This window comes from Anguilla rostrata, chromosome 14, assembly GCF_018555375.3.
Source record: "Anguilla rostrata isolate EN2019 chromosome 14, ASM1855537v3, whole genome shotgun sequence".
Taxonomy (NCBI): Eukaryota; Metazoa; Chordata; class Actinopteri; order Anguilliformes; family Anguillidae; genus Anguilla; species Anguilla rostrata.
Window position 1 is genome coordinate 11,637,494 of NC_057946.1, and position 22,868 is coordinate 11,660,361.

Below are 22,868 nucleotides of genomic sequence, written 5' to 3' on the forward strand. Positions count from 1 at the left end.
GAATATGAAGTTAAAATGCAGCTATAATCAGCTTTAAGTTCAGGGCATTTACATTCATACTGGGTGAACCATACAGGAATTGCAACCGTTTTATACGTAGTCCCCCCATTTTAGGGACCAAAAGCAACTGGACAATTGACTGCGCAGTTATTCTTCAGCCAGTTGTGTGTGATGTGTGAGGGGTGGATGAGAAAATCACTACAGTACTGGCCACCTGAAGCCACATATGCCTGTGCTCTTTTAGCACAGCTGAACGGGTTCAACCGTAAATGAGCGTGTTCACTTTAACTTGGAAAGACGATTCCTCTGTACCAAATATGGGCACAAAATACGCTAGTAAGTCTGTCTGACACACGCGCCTGAATCCAGAATGCTCATTTATTTTTAAAGGTATTTAATAAAAGTCAAGGTTATGTTTTTTTCGTTGTCGATTGTAAGCACAAGACAAACACAGTCTTGAAAAAAGAAATAGACAGAAAAAAAGCCTACAAACATGCTTGCAATATGAAAATATAAGATAACTGCAAACAATTATCAACTGACACAGAAAATGACCAGTAAGAGAAAAATTCAAAAAGGCAAGTTGAATTAAATACAGTATTTTATTTGCTGAATCCACCTACAGATTGTATACCATCAACGTTGTGTTACTAACTTCGGCGGGAGAGCGTAAGACACGCCCAGAGCCCATGAAATCACTTGACAACCAACAATGCAATCCTGGATCTTTCAATAACACAGGGCAACAGTTAAATTTAACAACATTTACACAGTTAGAGGATTGTACGAGATCACAGCTTGGAGAGATATTTCGATGCATACGTGTGTTAAGACAGAGCCTATCTGGAGGCTAAGGTGCATTGCTGTCTACTGTAGAACACTCAAAAGCACAGGCGTGTATAGATTACTTCCCATCCCTGTGAAAGGAATTGTGGGACTGATTTCATTTGGAGACAAAATGGCCATGGCATTCACGAGTCTCCTCCTGGCGTTATGGAGGGGATTAAATGTGATGTTCTCGCAGGTGTGACACTGCACATTGTAACCTGCACAGAGAATACAAAGAAGGCTTCTGAATAGACTCGTTAAATCTGAGGGTGGGCTGGGTGGGGGGGTTGGGGGGGGGGAGTAACACTGTGTAAAATCTACCTCATCTATTGTCAGACAACCTTGCATTAAAACTTCAAAGTAATCAAGGCCAAGGGCGGTACTCGATTTGATGAACGAGGAGGGATTATGCTTTGTAGATTTCACCCAAAACGAGCAATCAGCCCTTTCATTTCATTGACAACCTAGGCTGTATCTATATTAGATAAATACCAGAGAATTTCATACACAATTTATCCAGAGAAATGCCATCTCTCCCCCTTGACCAGCCCCACTAAAAGATAAAAAAAAACTGCTTATTAAAATGCACTAAAGCAACAACAAACTATCAACATGGGGTAACTACTATACTGTACCATGACCCCTTACAATGTACCAATGCAACACAATTGCACAACTACAAAATTTTGTTCCACAAATCGGCTCATGAAATCAGGTATTTCATACGTGGGAGTTACTGAAACGTACATTACAGAGCAAGATTGATTATTTCTGATTGAGGGAAACGCAATAAAATGTCATTCTGAAATTATGCCTGGGGATATGTCTCTAAAAGATCTTAAGAGGTTCCAGTAGGACAAATGCTAAAGATGTCAGTTCAATGCTTCAGATGCATCACAAGTTCAAGGAATTGTTGGGCAGACCTCAGAAGTATCCATCCACATCTCTCAGTCTCACGCGCCTTCCACGCACTACCACAGGACCGGCTTCTGGGTATTAGGGCAATGATTTATCGGCTGTCAAATCAGGGGAGGTTTTACCACTAGTACTGTACTGCATAAAATTAACTACCCTAAAGTACCCCGTACAAATAACACAAGAGGAAGAACAGTCCTAAGGAATTTAAGCTATGTGGCCTATAAGATAAGGGTGAAGCAAGCAAAACTGGAGGAAGAGCACTTTGAGAAAATGTGCTCGCCAAGAAAATCCAAATGATGATGCTACACAGATGAAGTCATTTTGCTTCAGATGCATTTGTTTGGATCGGGTGGGATTTTGAGGCACAGATTTTTAAAAGGGAAAGCTAAGGAGCGAGCTAGTCTAATTGGTGTTCTTATCTTAATATTTAGTTCAGAAACATTAAGTTGTGGAAAAACAGCAACACAATTGATTTTAAATGGTTAAGCAGTTATTCCTCTGCAATACTTTACCCTTAAATGGCTAAGTAACTTGGAACTATTTTTCATCATTAAAAATAATGTTAAACATAATGACAGTTTAAAACAATAGTATTCACATCCTACTTCCAGTAAGTAAAATGACAATTTTGATATGGACAATCTTTTTTTCTGTTTGCTTGTTCATGTCAACAGATATTTTACCACAATACCACATTCTTCAACATCATTTTAAAAAATAATAAAACTTGCAGTGCAAACCTTGTGTATTTAAGAAGTATCGCAAACTAAACACTGGTAGGTGAAGAAAAGAAAAATGGGGCAACACTGTGGTCAGCTGTAGTAATAATGTGTATAGTAGGCTCTGTACTCTGTAGTTACTGTATTTATACATTTGTTATAGTATTTTGGAAATAATTGGAAAAAAAAGTCAAAGGAAAAGATTTTTAAAGAAGTGCGGAGTGGGAATTTATTGTCCAATGAAACGCAGTCTTTTTCCAATGTCGATACTATCTGCGATGAACATCTGTGAGAGACATTACAGATTCAATAATTCAGCATTAGGAAAGGCAATAATTGCAACTTTAAATGTTACAGCAAAGAAAATAGTTTCCTCAAAGGAAACCTCGTCATTAAACGATCAAACTATAACAGCAAAAAACTATCGAACCACTGAAAACAAACTAGGACAACATTACGAGCTGAGCTGAGAGAACCGTACATTCAGCTCGGTACCTTCAATAAAACTAACGTACGTTTAGTTCAGCCTTCAAAACCTGTGAAGTCAGTAAAGAAACTCATAAGTCTACCCCTTATAAAGCTCTCTGAAATATTCAAAAGAACTCATTTATAAAGTGCACTATAAATACTAATTCGATCTTTACAACAATACAGTTATCAAATTAGAATTCAAAATTCAAATACATGAAGATTATAAAAGACACAAAAAAGGAGCATTGGCATGTACACTACTCAAAAAGCTTAAATATATCCTTCGCCTTAATGAAGACAAAATAAATGGCTCAGCTACCGAGACTGTGTTTCCTAGATTTTCACATCAAAGTCGTACTGCAGTCTGAATCTTCACAGCACTGTAGGTGTAACTGAACTCAACGCACTGGATTACACTGAACAGATACTTGAAAGTATCCCTTACTGATATAGAAACTTATACTTAGTCTCAGTACAGATCTCATCTAACGTAACATACTGGTACAGTTTAATAAATGGTTATGTCAAGCTTATAATTTGGGTGTCCTAAATGTCTGTTGGTTCAGGAGCAAAGCAAGGAAGTTCTAACATCTTTAAAAGCATTAAAACCTTCAACTAAATGATGCATCGCCTCCCCTTATTTACACCTAGATGCATCATCAGGATAACGAGGAGAAAACTTTTCCAAGCAGAGACAAACTTTTGGATGAGTGGCTAGGAGTTCTATGTAGAGAAGCAGGGGAAAACTGAAGGCTTCAAAAGCACCTGCCTGTTCTCGCTGAAAGCCATATTTGTCCACATAAATATTACCATCAAAATATGTGACTGTTTAAATGTCACCAACATACACTTAAAACTACATATTAAAATAACAGGTTAAATTCCAAATGAGACTATTTCTATATCTCTATTCAATATTTACATGTACAGAGATTGGTCAGGGATCTGCCACTGAACAGGAGAGAAGAAAATATATTTTTCACCCCCCTTGACCGAAAGGCAAAGAAATCTTTGTTGTGAAACGGCTCTTACAGTATGGAGAGATTGAGTAAAGTGACATGGAGTCAAACGCCTCACAACAAAATCTTACGCTTTATACAATAACGACAGCAACGGCAACGTCAACAACATCCAAATGAAAGGACCACGGATACGTAAGATGGTGTGCCTTACAAAAACAGAAACAAAAAATTAAAATAAAAAAAATCAAAATGCTTACAGCAAGCACCAGTCAGTCTAGGAAGGACAATTTTTTTTCCCCCATCATTTACAGTTTACACAACTGCTTCCGTTGCGACAGTGGGCAGATAAATTAATTACACGGAACATATTCACACACTGCGCGGGGGCGGCCCTCTCTCTCCCGGGGCAGAGCGGAAGCTTCCTATGTGACCTTGGGAGTCTCGGGCCGGTAGTCCTTCCTCTCGGAGGTGTTGCGCTTGACCTTGGCCGCGGCCGGCTGGCTCTCCTGGTTGAGCGAGGGGCTGGACTGAGACTTCTTCAGCCCGTCCCCGTCTTTGCCGGAGAGCAGCTCCTTGACCCCCTCCTTCAGGAGCTTCACGTACATCTCGTAGCGGTTCTCCTTCAGGGAGACAAAAGCGGAGGGTGGGGACAGACAATTTTCAATCTCCAAATTACATTAATCGAACGACCTTTCACATCAATCGCTTTCAATCACCAGCAATCAACTTGCCGCCCTAGAGGTGGAATGAGATCTCCACCACAGACAGGACTGCTGAGTCACTGCCTACATTCTGCTACAGGTTGTAAACACACCTGTTTACACTGACGCAGAGAGATTGTTATTGGTCAATTATACGACATCAAACACCTTATCTTCAAACACTATATCTGCAACTTAGATTACATCCTCAATCTCCCTCTCATAGCTACTATGAAACTTCTAGTATGTTAAATTGACGTTTATGCACTGAGGGTTTACAGGATCTAAAGAAGAAGACCTGCATAGGTGGGGAAAGATCAAGATTATTCAAGAGATAAAAGACAAAAATGGCCATGCTCCACCTTTGGCTTAGGCAGACGTTTAGATTGTGATTACCACGCATTACTACTAATCAACGTCTTGTTATTATAATTGTGTTGCTCGTGTCATCAGCTTACTGACCCCATTCGCAATCAGCTTGCATTGATAATGCTAATTTCAGTAAACACAAGCTTAAAGCGATGCGCTGTGACAAGGAGGCTGTGGATGGGAAGCACTTCAGCCCGAGCACTCGAGCTGAGCAGCAGTGCCTCTGAGCTTAATGAGGCGCTGTGGGCCTGGCTGCTGAACGGGGCGCTGTGGGCCTGGCTGCTGAACGGGGCGCTGTGGGCCCGGCTGCTGTGGGCCTGGCTGCTGAACGGGGCGCTGTGGGCCTGGCTGCTGAACGGGGCGCTGTGGGCCTGGCTGCTGAACGGGGCGCTGTGGGCCTGGCTGCTGAACGGGGCGCTGTGGGCCTGGCTGCTGAACGGGGCGCTGTGGGCCTGGCGTCTGCTGAGCGTTCCACGGACGCAGAGCGCCATATTTACAGCCCCCGCTGGAATCCGGCCTCTGTCGGTGGTCACGGAGGCGTGCGCGAGCGAAAGCGCGTTTTTTTCGCGGCAAGGGGGGAGAAAGGTCATCGCAGCGTGCTCCCCTGAGTGCTGTCAGCTGCTGTCAGGATTGAAAACGCCTTCACCTCCCGACCTCCGCGGCAGTGCCGCCGCTCGCCCCCACGATAGAGCGACAGGGCCCGAAACGCGCGGGTTTTTACAACCATTTCAAGAGATCCCTCAAAACCGGACCGACGACATCGTCCTCTCGGATATAAAGACACAGACCACTGACTGATACAGTAGACAGCCAGGTAGGTAGATAAAACAAGAAAGCATACGAACCCAAAGGAAACTGAAAAAATTACTTTAAAAACACAACACCACAACACAGTCTAACAACCACCGTCAAATTGGCCCATCTTTCCCTACCTCCTTTGACAGCGTTTGATCTTCAGAAGTACAAAAACATTCCTCATCTTAAAATTTTCTTACAAGCCAAATATTAAATCAAGTACTGCGAGAACAGACGTGATTTCTCTATCCTCGAACGGAAAATACCTGTAGTGTGGAGAGTCTCAGGCTGCCGTTCTGAGTGCCCTCGTTTTCATCTCAACGGGTAGCTACTCAGAACACCAGTGAGCCCTGGTAATGCAGACCGATGGCGTTTGCGCCAGTGCAGTTGTGGTGTGCTGCAACCTTCGTATCTGAGCGGTCTTCTTCCCGAGCAGCTGCCTCTACGTAGGCTGTATCGCGTTGGCTGTGCGCGCACTTGAGTGGATTTTTTTTTCCGTCATGGATTCTGACACGCCTGAGCCGTTCGGTAATTAGGTGACTGGCCGAAGCGGGAGGGGAGCTGCTGCTGCTGCTGCTGCTCCGGGGCGTGTCAGTCAAGATCGGCAGCTCGTTGTAGTTTTCACGCCGGTCTCGTCCGCGACACCCTCGCCGCCGGCCTGCTCAGACCAGGTCTACACCGGGCGTAAATCGCAGCACAGCGCACGACGGATCTCGAGGCTTTCCCAAGCAACGCACGTATGATCACAGCCCATTCAAAAGCCAATCGATGGTTTTTGTGGATCATGTGCTGTCCAGTTTGACTCTATATCAATCCCAGAAGCAGTTTAATAAAATGTCAAGAGACTGTTGTCATTATTTCTCAATTAGAGCATAGTGTGTTTAAGCTATTTAGCTAGCTTAATGGGAAATTGGCTCATAGTAAGGGTTTAGACAATGTTTTATTTTAATTCTGAGGGAAGAAAATTTGAACAAATTAAAAAGGAATTTCTCTTTATTTATGAGATTCGTTGGAACTCAATTTTTTTTTAAAAAGAAACAAAAGTGACAGTTCAACTTTGCATCTTCTGCTAAAGAATTTATTGGGAGAAACTTCTGATTAGTATATCTTCATCCTTGTCTTCCATCGCAGTGGCTGACCATGGAAATTGTCAACCAATAATGTATAATGTATTTTAACAAATGTGAATTCATAAGGTATCATGTAATGGTTCAATAAAGGGGAAAAATACATAAGTACACATGTGAATTAATACATTCTACCCTGAACCATACCCAACCAAGTCCCCAACACAAGAACATCAAGCGGACTAAAGTGAGGAATGTGTTTACAGTGCACCCCTAATCCTACTCAAAATCACCCAGGTGACTGCAACTTTAAGCACGTTCCCCCAAAAAACCTCAAATGGGCTGGAAATGTGTCACAAGAGGACACAATAAACCAAGCTGCAGTGGGTCAAGGCCCCTTGAGACTGCTGCAAAAATGATCCATGGCTCCTTTCCCAAGCACCTGCAAGCTTCCAGATGTCATCAGCTCCGGGCACCAGCAGGGGACCAGTTGTCATTAGTGAAGGATACACCTCTCCTCTGATCCCCATCATTAAACTGTAGCACAGGGCAAAGTAGCATTGACAGTCCGGGGTCCAATCTTCCACAACTAAATCATTACCGCTTTGTTTATAGTCATCAACTGCTATGTTGTTATAGTCATAAACATGCAAAATTTGTTTATTTACTCAAATCGAACTGACTGCTTATTCCAAATTCATTCACCATCGGATCTTTGAGGTAATGAAGTAAGCACGCTAACTGATTCATGGAACTTCTAGTTGATTTCATGGCCCAAGCGCTGTGCTTCAATACAGCTTAAAAATACCCTCCACCAACTAAAAAGGATGGGCTCCCCCTGGTACTTCCCAGGGTTTCTTCCTATACTACACTGTCATCCCTAGCTTGCTTTTGTGGGGGTGTAAGCCGGGGTATGCGGTAAGGCATATTATGACAAACGCTTCGTAAAATGTAAATACATTTCAATTTGATCTGAAAGCTTGACAATTCGGTATTGATGATGTGAGAAACATATCCAAGACGTGTGAACCAAACAACAGGAGACCGCAAAAACATCAAGTCCCACTCACGAAGCACAGACGCATAACCATCCAGCTGAACAAATAAGGCAAAATAAGGCAGCCATTTTATCTCTATTCCAACGATGTTTGCCCACTGACTGAGAACACAGTTCAATTATGTAATTGATGTACTGAGGCAAATTAGACTTTAATTTCCTGCTCTTATACAAGGTGCTTTCTTGTGCCTTGAGATAGAATTTGCCGGTTGCAGGAAAAAAGAGAAGCAATCTTTTGAACTTGGGCCATGTTTTTTGTGCATGGGATTGTTTAGTGTGCTGTGAGGGGTTTAATAGGGGAGCTCAATCTAGGCATTGTTATAGGGGCAGGCCTGTTGGGCAACGCCAAGAGAGGGAAGCAACCCAGAGTCAGCAGAAATTACACCCCGGGTGGGCGAGGAGAATAGCTACGCTGATTAACAGGGACAGCACAATATTTTAAATGTTAAGCTTTGCACGGTGTCTAATGGATTCTTCTTGGCAAATAATTTGAGATCACAAAAATTCTCCAAAAAATAAATAAATAAATAAATAAATAAAAAGTGGCAAGTGAGCATTATCTCTAAATTCACACAGAAACGGTGAACCGCAGGGCTGACCAACGAAACGCCACAAAGTGCCCACGTTAGCATTTTGCTAGCTACAGAGCAGTTTGGACGAGAACCGCTCGTTTCCAATGAGGCCATAGTCCTGGCACCTCGCTGGGCGACAGCCAGGAAAACAGGGCGGCTAATCAGAAAAAGAACAATGGGTACAGCCGATGCGCTGTCCTTCATCCGCAAGCTTCAGCCTAACTGCGTCGCTTTTACAGTATCATTGCATAACTTCATTAGCTCCCCCTTCACCATGCACGCCGTGGTATCATCAACTGGCTTTCAAGGGACGGAGCGCGAGTCAGAATTATTTAACGAGCCTTTTCTTTTTGTTCCCGCGCGGTCACGTGACACGCGCACGGCCGCTATCAGCGGGCGCTTTCATTACCGCCGTCCCCAGATCGAGCGGATAGCGCACCCGCCATCTGCCGTAATGGATCTGTTTAAAGGAATGAGGGACAGGCTGCATTAGCGCGCTGAATACGTTTAAAAGCGCTCGTTTACCGCGAGGCACGCTAACGGGACCTCGCGCACACAGCAGGCAGGCGTCGGCTTTCGCCTTTCTGCCGCCGCGCTCGTTTAGAAGGCCCTGATTAATTTAAAACATTTTTGAGAAGAAGAACAGAACATCGTGTGCAGAACAACAACCAAGCTCTGACATTTCTGAACAAATAGCAGCTGACGTCAACCGCCAGCCTTCCGCATTCCGCTTCAGGAAAATTACCTGATAAGAGAAGACCCATTTTATTTAGGAAAATGAAAAAGAAAAGAATCAAGATCCAAGAAAAAAAAGATGAAAGTGTGAGCGTGTGAGCAGAATGTGTTTTGTCGTAAGGTGAGCATTCGCACACAAATTCCAAGCCAAAAAAAAAGAAAAAAAAAAGTCATTTTTTCCCCACTGTCACTGGGTATGAGAAACATCCATGAATTTTGAAAAGGTGGATGCTGGTCATTTTAATTACAGGATGAAAGAACTTGCTGTTCCTATGAGAGTTGTTTTGTATGTGTGCCTTAAGCTAGGGTTGCGTTATTAACTATTAATATTTCCAATGGCTGCACAGTGGGAGTTTTTTTCTGCGTGTGCATCAACTGTTCCAGAATTCCACAGTTACATCACACTAGCCTTAGTGTGGCTGAAGCTGCCCTTGAGTGCTGACAGTTATTGTGATTATAATAATACCATACTCCAATAATAACAACCTTATGAAATTGCAACCTTACCCATTAGTTGGAAAATAGCCAAACTGCCCCCACATCAGCGGGTAACAGCCGCCTTCTCCTACACCATGTGACCACACAGCTCTGCACTGTGTAGCTACACTTTGTTTATCAACAGCTGTTATTTTTTTAAAAGCCTGATTTTATCTTCAATTTTGCCTGCACTGGATGTATAACAATTTCATTCTCAATATATAAATATAAAACGAACACAACAACACTAGATGGCTCTCAGTGTGTATCAGGCTCAAGATGTATGACTTGTCAGCTAGCTACCTGCACTGTCAATTTCATTTGTTTTACATCTGTTTTTGTATAAAATAAGTGCTTAGTCATAGAAAGAACGTGGTTTAACCCAAATGCTAATTGTTGCGTTATTCATAGGCACTTTAATATCGTGGTCTAATCACACCAATGTGACCGAACGCTTCAGAGGCCAGTCTAGCGCTTTAACACCAGGTTAAATGACAAACAAATGTGCCATTGTAAAAGCTCCACACAAGTGTAAAACAAAGCTATGAGGAGTGCCTATGAAAAAAACAAAAATGCAGTTTAAAAAAAAAAAAAAACACCCTCGTTGACCGTTACTGCATGATATTCTAGTTTTCAACCCTCTTGCTTTTTCACCCAAACCTTGTGCTCTCTATGACTTTTAACTATGGAGACTCTGGAAGTGAAGATCTCGAGTTGTGCCATTACATTTGAGAAAGGCCTAACAGCACCACTATGCAGCCGTCCCTGACTGGACCCCGGCCTCGATGAGGCACCTGCTTATGAGGCTCACTTCCTGCTGTCGCTGGCTGTCAAGCATACAGAGCGAGGTCGTTAGAGCACACCCTGGAGCCAGCGCTCTCCAAGCGCTCTCCTTTCTCCGAAACGCCGTCTGAAGTCTTCACCAGTGACCTGCGTGCTGGCATGTCAGAACGCCTGAGAGCACGTCCCCCTTTTTGTCAGCACAAGTCAGAGCGACGGACGTGAATCTAGAACAGGAAACGGTGCCGTGCCGCTGTGAGAGAGGATGTGAACCACAGCTAGCAACCAGCCCCGCGTCCGACCCCCAGCCCCCACACCCAACCAGCCCTGCGTCGACCCAGCCCCACACCCAACCAGCCCCGCGTCCGACCCCAGCCCCCACACCCAACCAGCCCCGCGTCCGACCCCCAGCCCCCACACCCAACCAGCCCCGCGTCCGACCCCAGCCCCCACACCCAATCGGCTCGCGTTCGGCGCCAAACTTTACCTCAAACTCCAGGTAGTGCTCTTTGAGTCTGTACTCATCGATCTCCTTGGCCTTGACCTTCTTGTCGGGAGGGTAGGACCTGTGCTCGGCCAGCTCCGTGGAGACGTGCTTCAGCTTGGCCTCGTGGGACTTCAGCTGCTCCTCCTACGCAAAGCACACAGGGACACGTAGTTTCTTGGCCGTGCCTGGAGACGCTTTATGCTCCTCAGCATGCAGAAGAACACTGGAGCACAGACACCGACGGCAGCTCCTCAGCCCTCGGGCCTTGCCCTGATCTGGAGGCAGCGGCACGCCCCAGCGACGAGCTGAATAACGCAAAGCCATGCAGCCGTACCCAAGGCAGGCCAGTGGGGGGCGCTCTCGCGGCGGGGTTCTCCCGTACCGCCAAAGCGAGCGTGCAGGACTCTCTGGCCGCCCGGGGATCCCACCCCGCCCATGCTTCTGTAATCAGTGAGTGCCCGGGGGCTCCACCGGGCATCAGCGCTAATTTGTTTGATCAGAGGTAGAAGGTGGCCTTTGGACAATCACCTTAACCCAATTTAGCCTGTTTTTCAGAAAAGGAGAGCGCTAAAGGGAATGGCCAGCGCCAGTTCGAGTCAGTGCAAATGCTAAACTGACAAGCACTTAATTCTGGAAATACCAAGGGAGTGCTTGCGAGGATAGATTCTGAACACCAATCTCATCTGTCTGGGAAACCTTTTATTCAAAGGTTATGCACATCTCAAAAATCTGTAACAAGGGTTGGTACAGTATATTTCCAGCACATAGTGCCAGGTGGGTAAAGAAGTCCATCTATCCCATTTCTTTCAAAAAAGCATTTTAAACAGGGAAAATTAAACTGTCAAAATGATGTTTTGTGCTTCCGTGCTACCTGACTAACACTATTGATATCCAGCAGGCAAAGTGGCTTCATGCTGAGACAGTGCAGTAATGCAGGTGATCAACTGAATGTCACCCCACTCTTAACCCGATCAATGCTAACACTTCAAATTCGATACGGGTATCATGGAGTAACAATCATTCCGGTTATTTCTTTTCTGGTCAATAATTCAACACAAAGTGTATTTGAGAATGAGCCGCGCAATTTATTGCAATAAATCAAACTTGACATCCGGTTGCATTAAAAAAATAAAAAAATTTTTTTTTAAAAGGTGATTGAATTTAAGTCAATGTTGGCAGTAGTATGGACTCCAAGAACCAGGGCAGGGAAACCTCCACATATCCAGCACCTGTGATGCCACACACTCTTTAGGCCAAACAGCGGCTGAGCGCAATGCTCATTACATCACTCTCTACTGGTGAAGCCCAAACGCTCCAATCTGAGGTATCGTATGAGCAGTGACCAAGGGGCTCAACCAAGGACAATACTGTGGCATAAATCACAAAATAAAATAAGTGACGTCAATCAATGCATTCAATGAATCCATCTTAAGCGTGCCTTATTGCAAAAAAATTTTTGGAACAAAAAAAACCCCCAAAAAACTCATTACCACTACCTTTGCGCCTACCTTTGACTCTGGCTGGGCGCACTAAGCTGAAAGGTTGGGTTGGGCCTGGTGTAAAGACTGTGAGATACTGCGGGCCCTGTCTCACCTGTGACATTCTCGTGGTGGTCGCAGGCAGAAGGGGGCGGCTGAACTTCTTCTGGGAGCCGATGGCGGCCGGGAACGAAGGCGCGGAGAACATGGCCGCCACCGAGTTGATCTTCCTGATCCAGGAGTCCATTTCCTCCGGGCTCCTGGGAGCAGGACAGCAGGGGGAGGAACTCAGAACCAAAATGAAGCGCTGCTCTCACGACTGAATATTAGGTGTGGCCCTTTCTGAATTGAACTGGATTATTACTCATTCTCCAGTGCAAGCACAAAGCTCCAAAAAAGCATGGTTTGAGTCTCCGCAACAATGACATGGTTTTTTTCCAAGATGTGAATAAGAGCATACAAAACAGCCTACAACAATGTGTCGTAAAGAACATATCTCAATCTCTCCACTATAAACAAAAGGTACAGCCAACCCCCTCCCCCAAATATAAACAGGTCAAACTAAGCCCCTTCACTTATAAATCTGTCACTGATCCCAGGAGGGAGCCAATCTCTCTCATTGATAAGAACCTTTATTAGTTTTTTCCCTGGAATGCTGCTCAACACCGCGGGCACGCGCTCTGGGCCTAGAATGGACCGCGGACACCCTAACGGTAGAGATAAAGGTGCTTTCACTGCGTCTCAACCCAAGCGTGAAATTGGATTTGGCTCTAGGGGGGCAGCCTGCAGGTGCCCTGCCGCCGGGCCCCGCCACTCACTGGGCCTGGAAGAGGAACACCCTCCAGTCGGCCGTCTTCAGCTTGAGCACGTTGGGCTTCTTCTCGTAGTCCACGGCCCTGATGGCCAGCGCGTGGTGCACGCTGATGGCGTTCCTCAGGTCCTCCTCTGACAGGGCCTTCTCCGGCTTGTACTCATCCTGCCACGGGAGAGGAGCGTGGGGAACGGGGGGAGAGAGAGAGAGAGAGAGAGCCGATCAATCACGTCGTAGGATCAATACTTCTCACGTGCTTGACTGCTTTGTTTTATTTATACATGCTATCTGCAGAAACCGCTCACCCTTTCCACAGACAATATTATTTATTGTTTTTTCATGGAGGGGGGGTATAGTAAATAAATTCTTGCTCCCCCTTGTTGTAAACTGAACCTCTGTTCTTGGTGAGGGGAGGAAGGAAATGGGATTTTGAACGGCTTCTGAAACTTATTATGGACTCTGATGTTTTTCAATTGCCGCCTAAATACCCAGATATGAATATGAATGTTTCCACCGAGCTTTCCCTTAAAGCAGTCATAAAATATAAATTTTACATTCTCAATTTTAAAAAGAGCATGAACTTTTTTTATTTAATAAAATTAAATCATACAAACAAACAGTTACAATGCAATGATAGAAGAAAAAACAATAACTGAAAAATATCAAACAACTCGGGCAGCTTTCTTTTTTGTATTGTTTCATTAAAAATGTGTGTGGTGGGGGGGTGGGGGGGGGAAACAATATCCAGGCCTGCAGAACGTGCAGTAATGAGATGTGAGAGATGGGAAAAACAGAGCGGAGCGGGAGCACAGACTCGCACACCGCCGCACTCCACTGCCCCGGCAGATACGGGGGGAATGGTAAACAGTATCGACTGGGGATCCCGGTGATAAGAGTAAATCTGTCAGGTCTGCTGTCAAGGTTATCGTTTATCATTTAAGGGCCCGGGGCCTGGGGAGCGACCGGCGAGGAGCTCTGCGGTGCGAAATGCAGATCAGTCAGGCCCTGTTATCTCCGGCCACGCTCTTTCATATCCTCCTAACCGCCCGGCGCTCCCTGCTCTCACGCACCGCCAATAATCACCCTCCGCTTGAAGGGCCCCGCCCCTCCGCTCTCCTTCTTCTCCTTCTGGGCGCTGGAGCGCTCAGCGACCGCAGCGCGACCGCTCCTCTGAGAGGATTTAGAGCCGCGGTCACGCGAAGCCCGGGGCCGACGGGAGGGGCGACGGGAGCGCCCCGAATTATCCCCCCAGTCACCCCCCTGGTCCGCTCCGGAGGACTAACCACGAGCGAGCACGCAGCCAGAAGCCCTAACGCGGCCGGCGTCTGCGGTGGCCACGCGCCAGGTTCACAAGGAGGGCGTTGACGCCTGCCTGCGCTGCACGAACGGAGAACAAAATTTCGGCGTGAAGCCCGGAGGAGGAAAACGGTCCTCTCCGGCAGCGGGTTTTATGAGGCCGTAAAGCAGAAGGCTGTTACTGACCATCCCCCTCCTCCCCACAGGCCAGGCACGAGCGCTCCGCATGCTAACCGCCCAACTGCCACACAGCCTTGGCTAACGGGCTGAACCCACCCTGTTCATTTTTAAACAAAAGGTAAAAGAGGACCGCATTTGCACTGTAGTTGTCTGTTCTGTAAATGCATGAAATAGAATAAAGACACGCACATCCAAAATATCAACACAGGCCAGACAGAAAGCAAATCATGAGTTTGAGCATAGTATACTGCTCCCAAGATAAAAATGTTTATTAACGCCTCGAAACATTATGTTTTCAGCTACAGTACGTTCTCTTCATTAGATGAGCAGTATACAGTCTGTGGCCTATCTATCGTGGTCATTAAATCCAAATCACAAAGTCAATAAATGCAGGGCATTCGATTTAAACATAGTTCACAGTCCACACCTTTGTCATTACATTACATTCCATTATAGGCATTTAGCAGACGCTCTTATCCAGAGCGACTTACACAGCTTTTTACATAGCACTTTACATTGTATCCATTTATACAGCTGGATATATACTGAAGCAATGCAGGTTAAGTACCTTGCTCAAGGGTACAACGGCAGTGTCATCCACAACCCATTTCATTTTTTTTTTTTAGGAGAGCCCAAAGAAAAAATTGAAATCATTCTTGTGGCCTTCACTGATGGACATTAATGAGGGGGCAAATGCGATCTGTTGGTCAAACAGGAGCGGTGATGGGACCATCAATACCGCATGCTTCCCCTGTCCCATCAATCATCCGTCCCCATGGCGACTCTCCACCTTTCCCTCGAAAGAGAGAACGGCTGAAATTGCGCAGAGGAAAACACAGGTCGCTCTCCCGGTCCATGTGAGTAACAGCCAGCGCTGAGCCGAGCAGCCTGCAGAGACGGGCCTGATTGAATTCCCACAAAGACGCTGGGACTGAGGCTGTTAAACTGCAAATCATAAAAACAAGAGCCTGAACGGATCAATAACGCCGGGTAGATCAATTCAGCTGGGAAGGCGGAAAGAAAAACAGAAACGCAAGACTCCAAAAAAATCATTTCAAAAAGCCATTTCACTGCAGGTGACTCGGATTCTCAGATTACTTTGTTTTGTCCTTGTTTTGACTACAACAGCACTTGAAAACAAACCTGAAACTGTTTCCTGGAAAACTGTGAAAATAAAAGCAGTTCCTGAAGGCCTCTTAAGTACACTTAAGACTTCAGTGCAAGACAACAGACTCTAATTTTCATAGCAGCAAGGGCAGTAAAGATAACAAAAAGGTTGGATAAAGTAAACAACACAGGTAATGAGCTATAACGTACCCTCAAAAATGCAAAAAGGACATCGATACTAGTACAACCGTACAGACATTTATTTAACAAGCAAAACTTTTAGTTCACAAAAATTATGAGTTTCTACAGTATATCATTGGCACCCATGTTTCCAGTACTGTGCACCCTCCATTTCCAAGGATAAATCTACCAAGTCAGCTGCTAGTGTTTTAATAGTAAATGGCCAGCTTAGCTAGATAATAATGGCAGCAGTAGATCACACTGACCATTGTTGAAAAGTGAAAAAACAGCGATACTTTGTCTACAATGCCAATGAGAAAGGCGAACCTGACAACATTATTACAGCGCCCATTTGCAACAGTAAATAATGCTTAAATGTTTGTCTCGCCAAAAGAAGTAACGTAGCGTAACTGACCACCAACCCAGATCTCTTCAGGGACTTCAAATCCCAACTGGTGTGATTAATAGAGCGATACGGATACATCAAAACAGCTCATTTTGAGCCACTGTGTGGTTAAAAATGCATCATTACGGCATTTTAAATGTTGACAATCCACATATTTTGATATTTTTAGATTGGTACAGCAAATTAACGGCCATTTTACATGTAACAATTTCTGACAACAGTGACAAACAAATAAGTGATATTGGAGGTCACCTTCAATGTAATCAAACACTGTAACTAATTTCCTCAGGGCTTCCATTACATGAACTTCTGGAAGATTCCAAACTCCTCTCGATCGTTGGCACTCCATGTGAAAGCAGAGTCTTCACTGCTGACACAATGAAAAAGGCAATGCAAATGCATCGCTCTTTAAAATGCTGGTGTCTGAACAGCCTTGTGGCACAAAAAAAGAAAAGAAAAAGCTCCTTGGGAACGCGATTAGCCTGAGATATGCAAGCTTTCACCCGCCCGCGACAGTTATTCTGCGCCCGATTGACATTAGCCGTAGCACTCCCGCGTGAACGTACAAGTCTGAGCGCCTCTGACCGCCCACACAAATGCCACAAGGTTCATGTTTAATTACAATTAGAAATAATTCTCCACTTTTCTGACTCAGTTGATGAGATGCTAAGAATAATTCACCATGATTGCCACTCCAAAGTCTAAAGCCCTTGTCGCCCAAGTTAATGTACCAGCAACTTTGATCATTATCTGGCACGGCCATTGTAACCACTAGCAACAGAATCAGACGAATGGAAGTAGAAACGCTATGTAGGTGATGCCAGCACCACAAACGTGTTTAATTAAGGCACGGATGTGCCCCATGGCCGATCATCCATTCCTACAAACTGAATGGAAAATGGAGATAAACTAAATTAGCACCTTGAGCTAAATAAAAAAATATATAAATGGTAAATGGACTGCATTTATATAGCGCTTTTATCCAAAGCGCTTTACAATGCCTCTCATATATAAATATATATATAAAAGTCCAAAGACAATTTTCACATTTTTGTTTTTTCATACTGCCTAAACCCGCCTGTTGGAGAAGTCACGCAAAAAAACAAACAAAAAATAAAACGCGTAAAATTATTAAAAATGGACTGTGAATTTATTGGCACAATTTCATTGTGAATGATACCGCATTTCAAGTTTTAAAGTTGTGACTGCTTTCAGGTTTACGTGCGACCTCAGACACGATAAATGAACCACAGCAGAATCCGCTTCATTGCACAGAAGAATGAAACAGGGTGTCAGGGACCATGCGTGCCACTCAGGCGTCCGCTATCAACATGATTTTCCACAGAAACCGCCTACCTTCAGAAATTCTTGAAGTTTTGTGTCTTTTCGGTTATTTTTATCTTCTTCCAACTTTTAACGAATATTTATAGATCGTTATGCAATGTAACTGGACATAATTCTGTGAAAATATCCAAAATATACGCTAATGGCTTAATGCAAATATGTTATCTTTTTACAGTGCAATGAATGGGAAATGATTTGGGATTTGGCAATGGTATGCAAATGTATGAATGCGATAATCCATTATGCGATTAAGTTTGATTCTACTGTTTTAACCTACGTGGTTTTTCTGCGCAGATTAAACCGAGAAATTAAATTCTGAAAAACCTTTAATGTTGTCTAGGGTACAAGTAACACCTGTGACAAAAAGGATGGTGTGAAAGTATAAAAACTATTTAAATACAGTAAGCTGGAACTTGTGTGGATTCATTAAGTTAAAAGGTTAATTAATATTGTACCCTAAGATTAGAGTGAAAAAAATGAAACGGATTTAAAGACATATTACAATTTCAAATAGCACTATTCCGGTAGAATGACCCACTTACAATGTGTAAATTCTTCACCATAGGCTATACCCCATGGTATTAGTACATTGTATTGCTCATACTTCCACTGAGTTTGCATTTCTTGGAGTATGAGAAGGGTTACAAATAAAGCGGAGGGTGGGTCCGTGTTTATTTTTTTTGTGGTTTTTTTTACATCACACTGTATGTGAGAATATGTTGAATGCAAATGCTACTACTAGCATCTTTGGTGTAGCCCATGTTCTTTAATGCCACTACACATCAATTCCTGACTAGGAGTGAGAGCTCTGTCCACTGCCTCCTGTGGCTCATGGGCTGTCGCTGATTTATCTACACTACTAAACTGTCCTCCCGTTTCGGAAAGCTTGGAACCGTATCAGGGAGGGCTGAGACTCTTGGCAGGAGGCCAAGATGAAGAGACCACAGTCGGGAAAAGGGAGCGACGATTTACCACCTCGTTCCTTCCTGGTTACCGAAGCAGCACTGTAACCGTAACTGCATTTTACATTTGGTGACCTGGTCAGCCAATCAGAGTAGGGGTCAATTCGATTTCAATCGAGTCAATTCAGGAAAGAGTCCTATTCACAAACTTTTCTAAAAAATTCTCATTATGGTCTATGGGGGATTTTTCAATGAGTGAAATGAACTGCTATTCATTTCCTGAAATGGAAGTGACCCCGGCCAGCCCTGAAGCTGGGAAACAGTGGGTAAAGGAGAGAGAAGGCCGACAGGAAGCTCTGGCTTTTCCCTCTCCCTGGGCCAGTGCAACAAAAAGACCCTGATGGAGAGCATTCCCGCCGTGTCTGAGAGCAGGATTAGCTGGCCTGTGAAGACCCAACGCCCAGCTGAACAGCACAAGCGCTGCGTGAGGCAGATAAACAAACGTGAGGTGGGAGCTACGAAAAAAATCAAACGCACGTCCCACACAGAGGACACGGTGGAGAAAATGGAGAAAACCTGTCAAAGCATGAGAGTGCCTTCAAAAGGAGGAGGCCAGCGGAGACAGAGAACTCCACAAAAAAGCCACGAGGGATCTTCTCAAAACACAAACTCCAAAAGTATCTCTAGGGTACACTGGCTCCCCTGGCACTAAACCTACCCAACAGCCATGAAGAAGCTGTTCATAGCGCTGCTATAAGCTATTATCCTGTCTGTCCAGCTTTTCACATACTGTGAGCTAAGGCACGCGATAGCTGTTCCACTGTACAAGCTTCTTTTGGGGGCAGCGGAACCATCTATGGTGGAGTTTCCCTCCATGTGCCATCCTGTCTAAGCTTTCACTGTTTGCTCAGTTCAGCCAGTCACAGCTCACCACCTTTCAACCGCGCCATGGAGACACAGAGAAACATGGTCTCGCAGTCACAGAAATTCAACGGGGGCCTAGTCAAAAGGCCGTCCCCTGAGCGCTACAACATGCACGCAACACAGTTTTGATGAACGTCCTCATCTCTACCCACTCCAGCTGACTCAGGGTAAGGACAACTGGCTTGCCTGGTATGAATCCTGACAGATGAACATGGATTTTTTTTTTTTTTTTTTTTGCGTGTTGTTTTGTTACACACTCACGTAGCGCTGCTGCCAAGAGATGCATGCTGGCACGACAACTGACGTTAGAACTGGGTAACAGGCCTGAGAGGGTGCCTGTTTGTGGGCACACAACGATGAGCTCACGGCACATCAAGTCCTGTGCCACCGAGCATGATGGTCCGTCATGTTGTGTGTGAAAGGGTCCTGATCCGCACGAGTACTAGAGGGAACATTCACCAGTGCGACTGTGAAGACAAAAATATGTACACACAAGCCAAATTCAGTGGTTGAGTATTAGCTCCAAACCCTTGGCTAGGGCAGAAAGCAGGCCTGGGACTTCACAAATGTTTTTTCTCCTTTATCATAAAGCTTCTTCTGTTTGCCTGCACAGAGAGTTCTTCCGAGAGGTCCGGACTTTTAATAAGGTTAACCCCAGTAGGGTACAGGTGGGAATTAGGCGTGAGTTCTTTTGTCTAATTTCATTCATAGACTGAATGGCTTTTCTGACTTGACTGAATTGGATTTAAGAAGCTTGTCACAAATTAAAAGTGATATGTATATATGTTTTGTTTTTTGAAAAGATTTTTAAATAAATAAAACAATTTTTGTTTACCACAATATCTTCTCTTAAAATGTAGCATTCCCCTCTGTAACAGATTCCATAGGGTATCCTGTGAATTGTGTATCAATGCAAGCTGGCCTAGCATGCATCCTGAGTGCCTCAATGAAATGTGGTTGTGTATTTTCATATTTTTGTGTATGTGTATGTCCCATAAGGGTGTTTGTGTGAGCGTTATGGGCTGAAGGACACTGTGCATGTGGTGATATGTTCACGTTAACTATTTCACATGCAGGCTGAGCTAACTTTGCCGTGTTCAACTAAACTGCTCCTCAGTCACCCGTGTATCTTACCATAGGAGAGAAGAGACAAAATATTACTACTGTACTTGTGACATCAGGGAGTATTTAGCTCTGGTGAAAACAGCAGTAAAGCAAGACGCTGCAGTAAAGCAAGTGACCTGGTTGGTTTGGTTTCCTAACAAAATTTCCTTGTTAAATGTAGACAAAAAAAAAGCATATCAAAAAAAGATTTATTCACAATAGCAGGAAAGATAACACTTCAACAATTGAAAGTACATATATTAGCCGCTGGGTTATATAACGGTAATTAATTCCAATGATATTAATTTCTGTTAGAAGAACATTTCAAAGAAAGAAGATAACATTATACTGGGTTGTTTAGCTTTTTTTGACTGCTCAAATAGGTATGTATAACACTGGCTCCCTTTACTTTTCACTCACATATTTTCAGATTTCCTTATTTGAAATCTGAAAATAATTTTCAAAAATGAGTGCTACATGCAGTATACTGTAATTATGAAATTCAAAGGCTGGGGAATAGGATTGAATAAATAAATAGTGCTTGATGTCCAATCACTTTGATTACTAAATTAATTGAACTTAAAAAATGCAGAGAAAATATCAATGTGCAGCAGAGATCCTACAGGGTGTCAGATGGTTTGTAATAGGGCCCATCCCTCCAGTCCTGTTATCGCTACCTTCACTGGCTGGGGGCCACAGTCACCCCACAACAAGCAGCCAGAGCAGGAGACCAAGGCCTCACATCCAGGCGCTGAGCCATTTTAAACGCGGACCACATCTTTCACATTCACATCTATCATTCCACAGGCGAGCATAAGCAATTAAACAAATTGCCTCTGTACAGGAACAGCTTACTTCATTTATGCTACTTTTTCATTTTATATTTTGTTACAATGCTCAAATCTTTCTGTAAAAAACTGCCTACTTCAAAACCCAAGCTTTCAGCGTCCATGTAAAACATCCTTTCATCAGACCCTTTGTTCAGGTAACATCCGACATAGATTTGTCTTAAAAGCCTTAAACTCCTACGTATTACTATTAAAAAGAAAGGTCACATTGAAATATTTCACCACGGGGATAAAGAACAGAGAATGCATTAGAGACGAGATGCCTTTGAAATAAATCTTCAACGGCATTTTGGTTTTTTGGAGCAAAGTACAGAACCTTTTGAAGTAAAAAGTGCAGTCATTTCAATAAGGTGCATTAATCATACAGGCAGAGAGCTTCACTATAAAAGAGGACACATTCCCATTTACTTAGGAGCTGTTGGACGATCTGCTTTACTCAACCTGGTTGACTCTGTTCTGTATGAGAGTGGGTCTACATACACGACAGAGGGAGAGACAGAAAGACAGAAAGACAGAGAGCAAACAAGAGAGAAAAGACATATGTGGGATGGAGAGACATGAAAGGCATTGAGAGGAGAAAGAGGTAGAAGCCAGTTTCAGCCGCTGGGTGCACAGAATGCCTCAGAAGCTCAGAGGGGTTGTGTCCAGAGACAGTTTTCAATTCCACAAGATGCTATCGCTGAGATGGGTTCTTTTCAACACTGCCATTAAATTGTGTATCACTGAGGGGGAGGGAATAGATGTGCTGCACAATCAATCTGTCCAGTTCTCAGGAAAATTTAAGCATGCAGTACGAGTGATATGGCAGGTGCATAAAACAGTCAATAGATACAGCAACCAATGAAAATAAATGTGTGCTTGTAATATACAGTGCTGTGAGAAAGCAATACTGCAATCACAAATGCCTAATGATTTACACACACGAACGCACGCACGTGCGAACGCACATTGGTATGCACGGACGCACATTGGTATGCACATAAAGCTTCGGTTAGAACTGTTGTCATGTGAAAATTCAGCTTAAGCTTTCACATGAAAAACAGGAGAGAACACAGGTGAAAATACAAAACATAAACGCTACTAATGAAACATGCATTAGTCACAATTAGTTTGTTAGTTCTGAACGTTCTTACCTTCTGCAGGTAGAGGATCATTCCTTTGAGAACAGCATAAAAGGTTTTCCATCCTCTCTTTCCTCTTGGTGCTGGAGGAAAAAAAAAAAACGTTTAATTTCAAATAATGCATGAGACCTGTTTTGGAAAGAAGACATGAAACAGGGAGAAATTGTGAGAGCCATTGTATCACTGCAGCGGCAGGTTCCAGCCTTGGGCAAAACATTAACCCACTATG

At 44.0% G+C, this 22,868-nt stretch overlaps 1 protein-coding gene across 5 annotated transcripts in view; it reads right to left on the bottom strand.

The window, feature by feature from the left end:
- Window positions 1-583: 583 nt before the first annotated feature.
- Window positions 584-22,868, bottom strand: part of psd3l (pleckstrin and Sec7 domain containing 3, like) — a 151,326-nt gene continuing 129,041 nt past the window's right edge. For all 5 annotated transcript variants that reach the window (XM_064308527.1, XM_064308526.1, XM_064308528.1 and 2 more), the window contains 5 exons: window positions 22,652-22,722; window positions 13,235-13,392; window positions 12,532-12,676; window positions 10,939-11,082; window positions 584-4,518 (listed from right to left, as the gene is read on the bottom strand). In XM_064308527.1, the coding sequence (XP_064164597.1) occupies window positions 4,321-4,518; window positions 10,939-11,082; window positions 12,532-12,676; window positions 13,235-13,392; window positions 22,652-22,722 (716 nt within the window). In that variant the 3' untranslated portion in view covers window positions 584-4,320. The remainder of the gene's footprint in view (window positions 4,519-10,938; window positions 11,083-12,531; window positions 12,677-13,234; window positions 13,393-22,651; window positions 22,723-22,868) is intronic.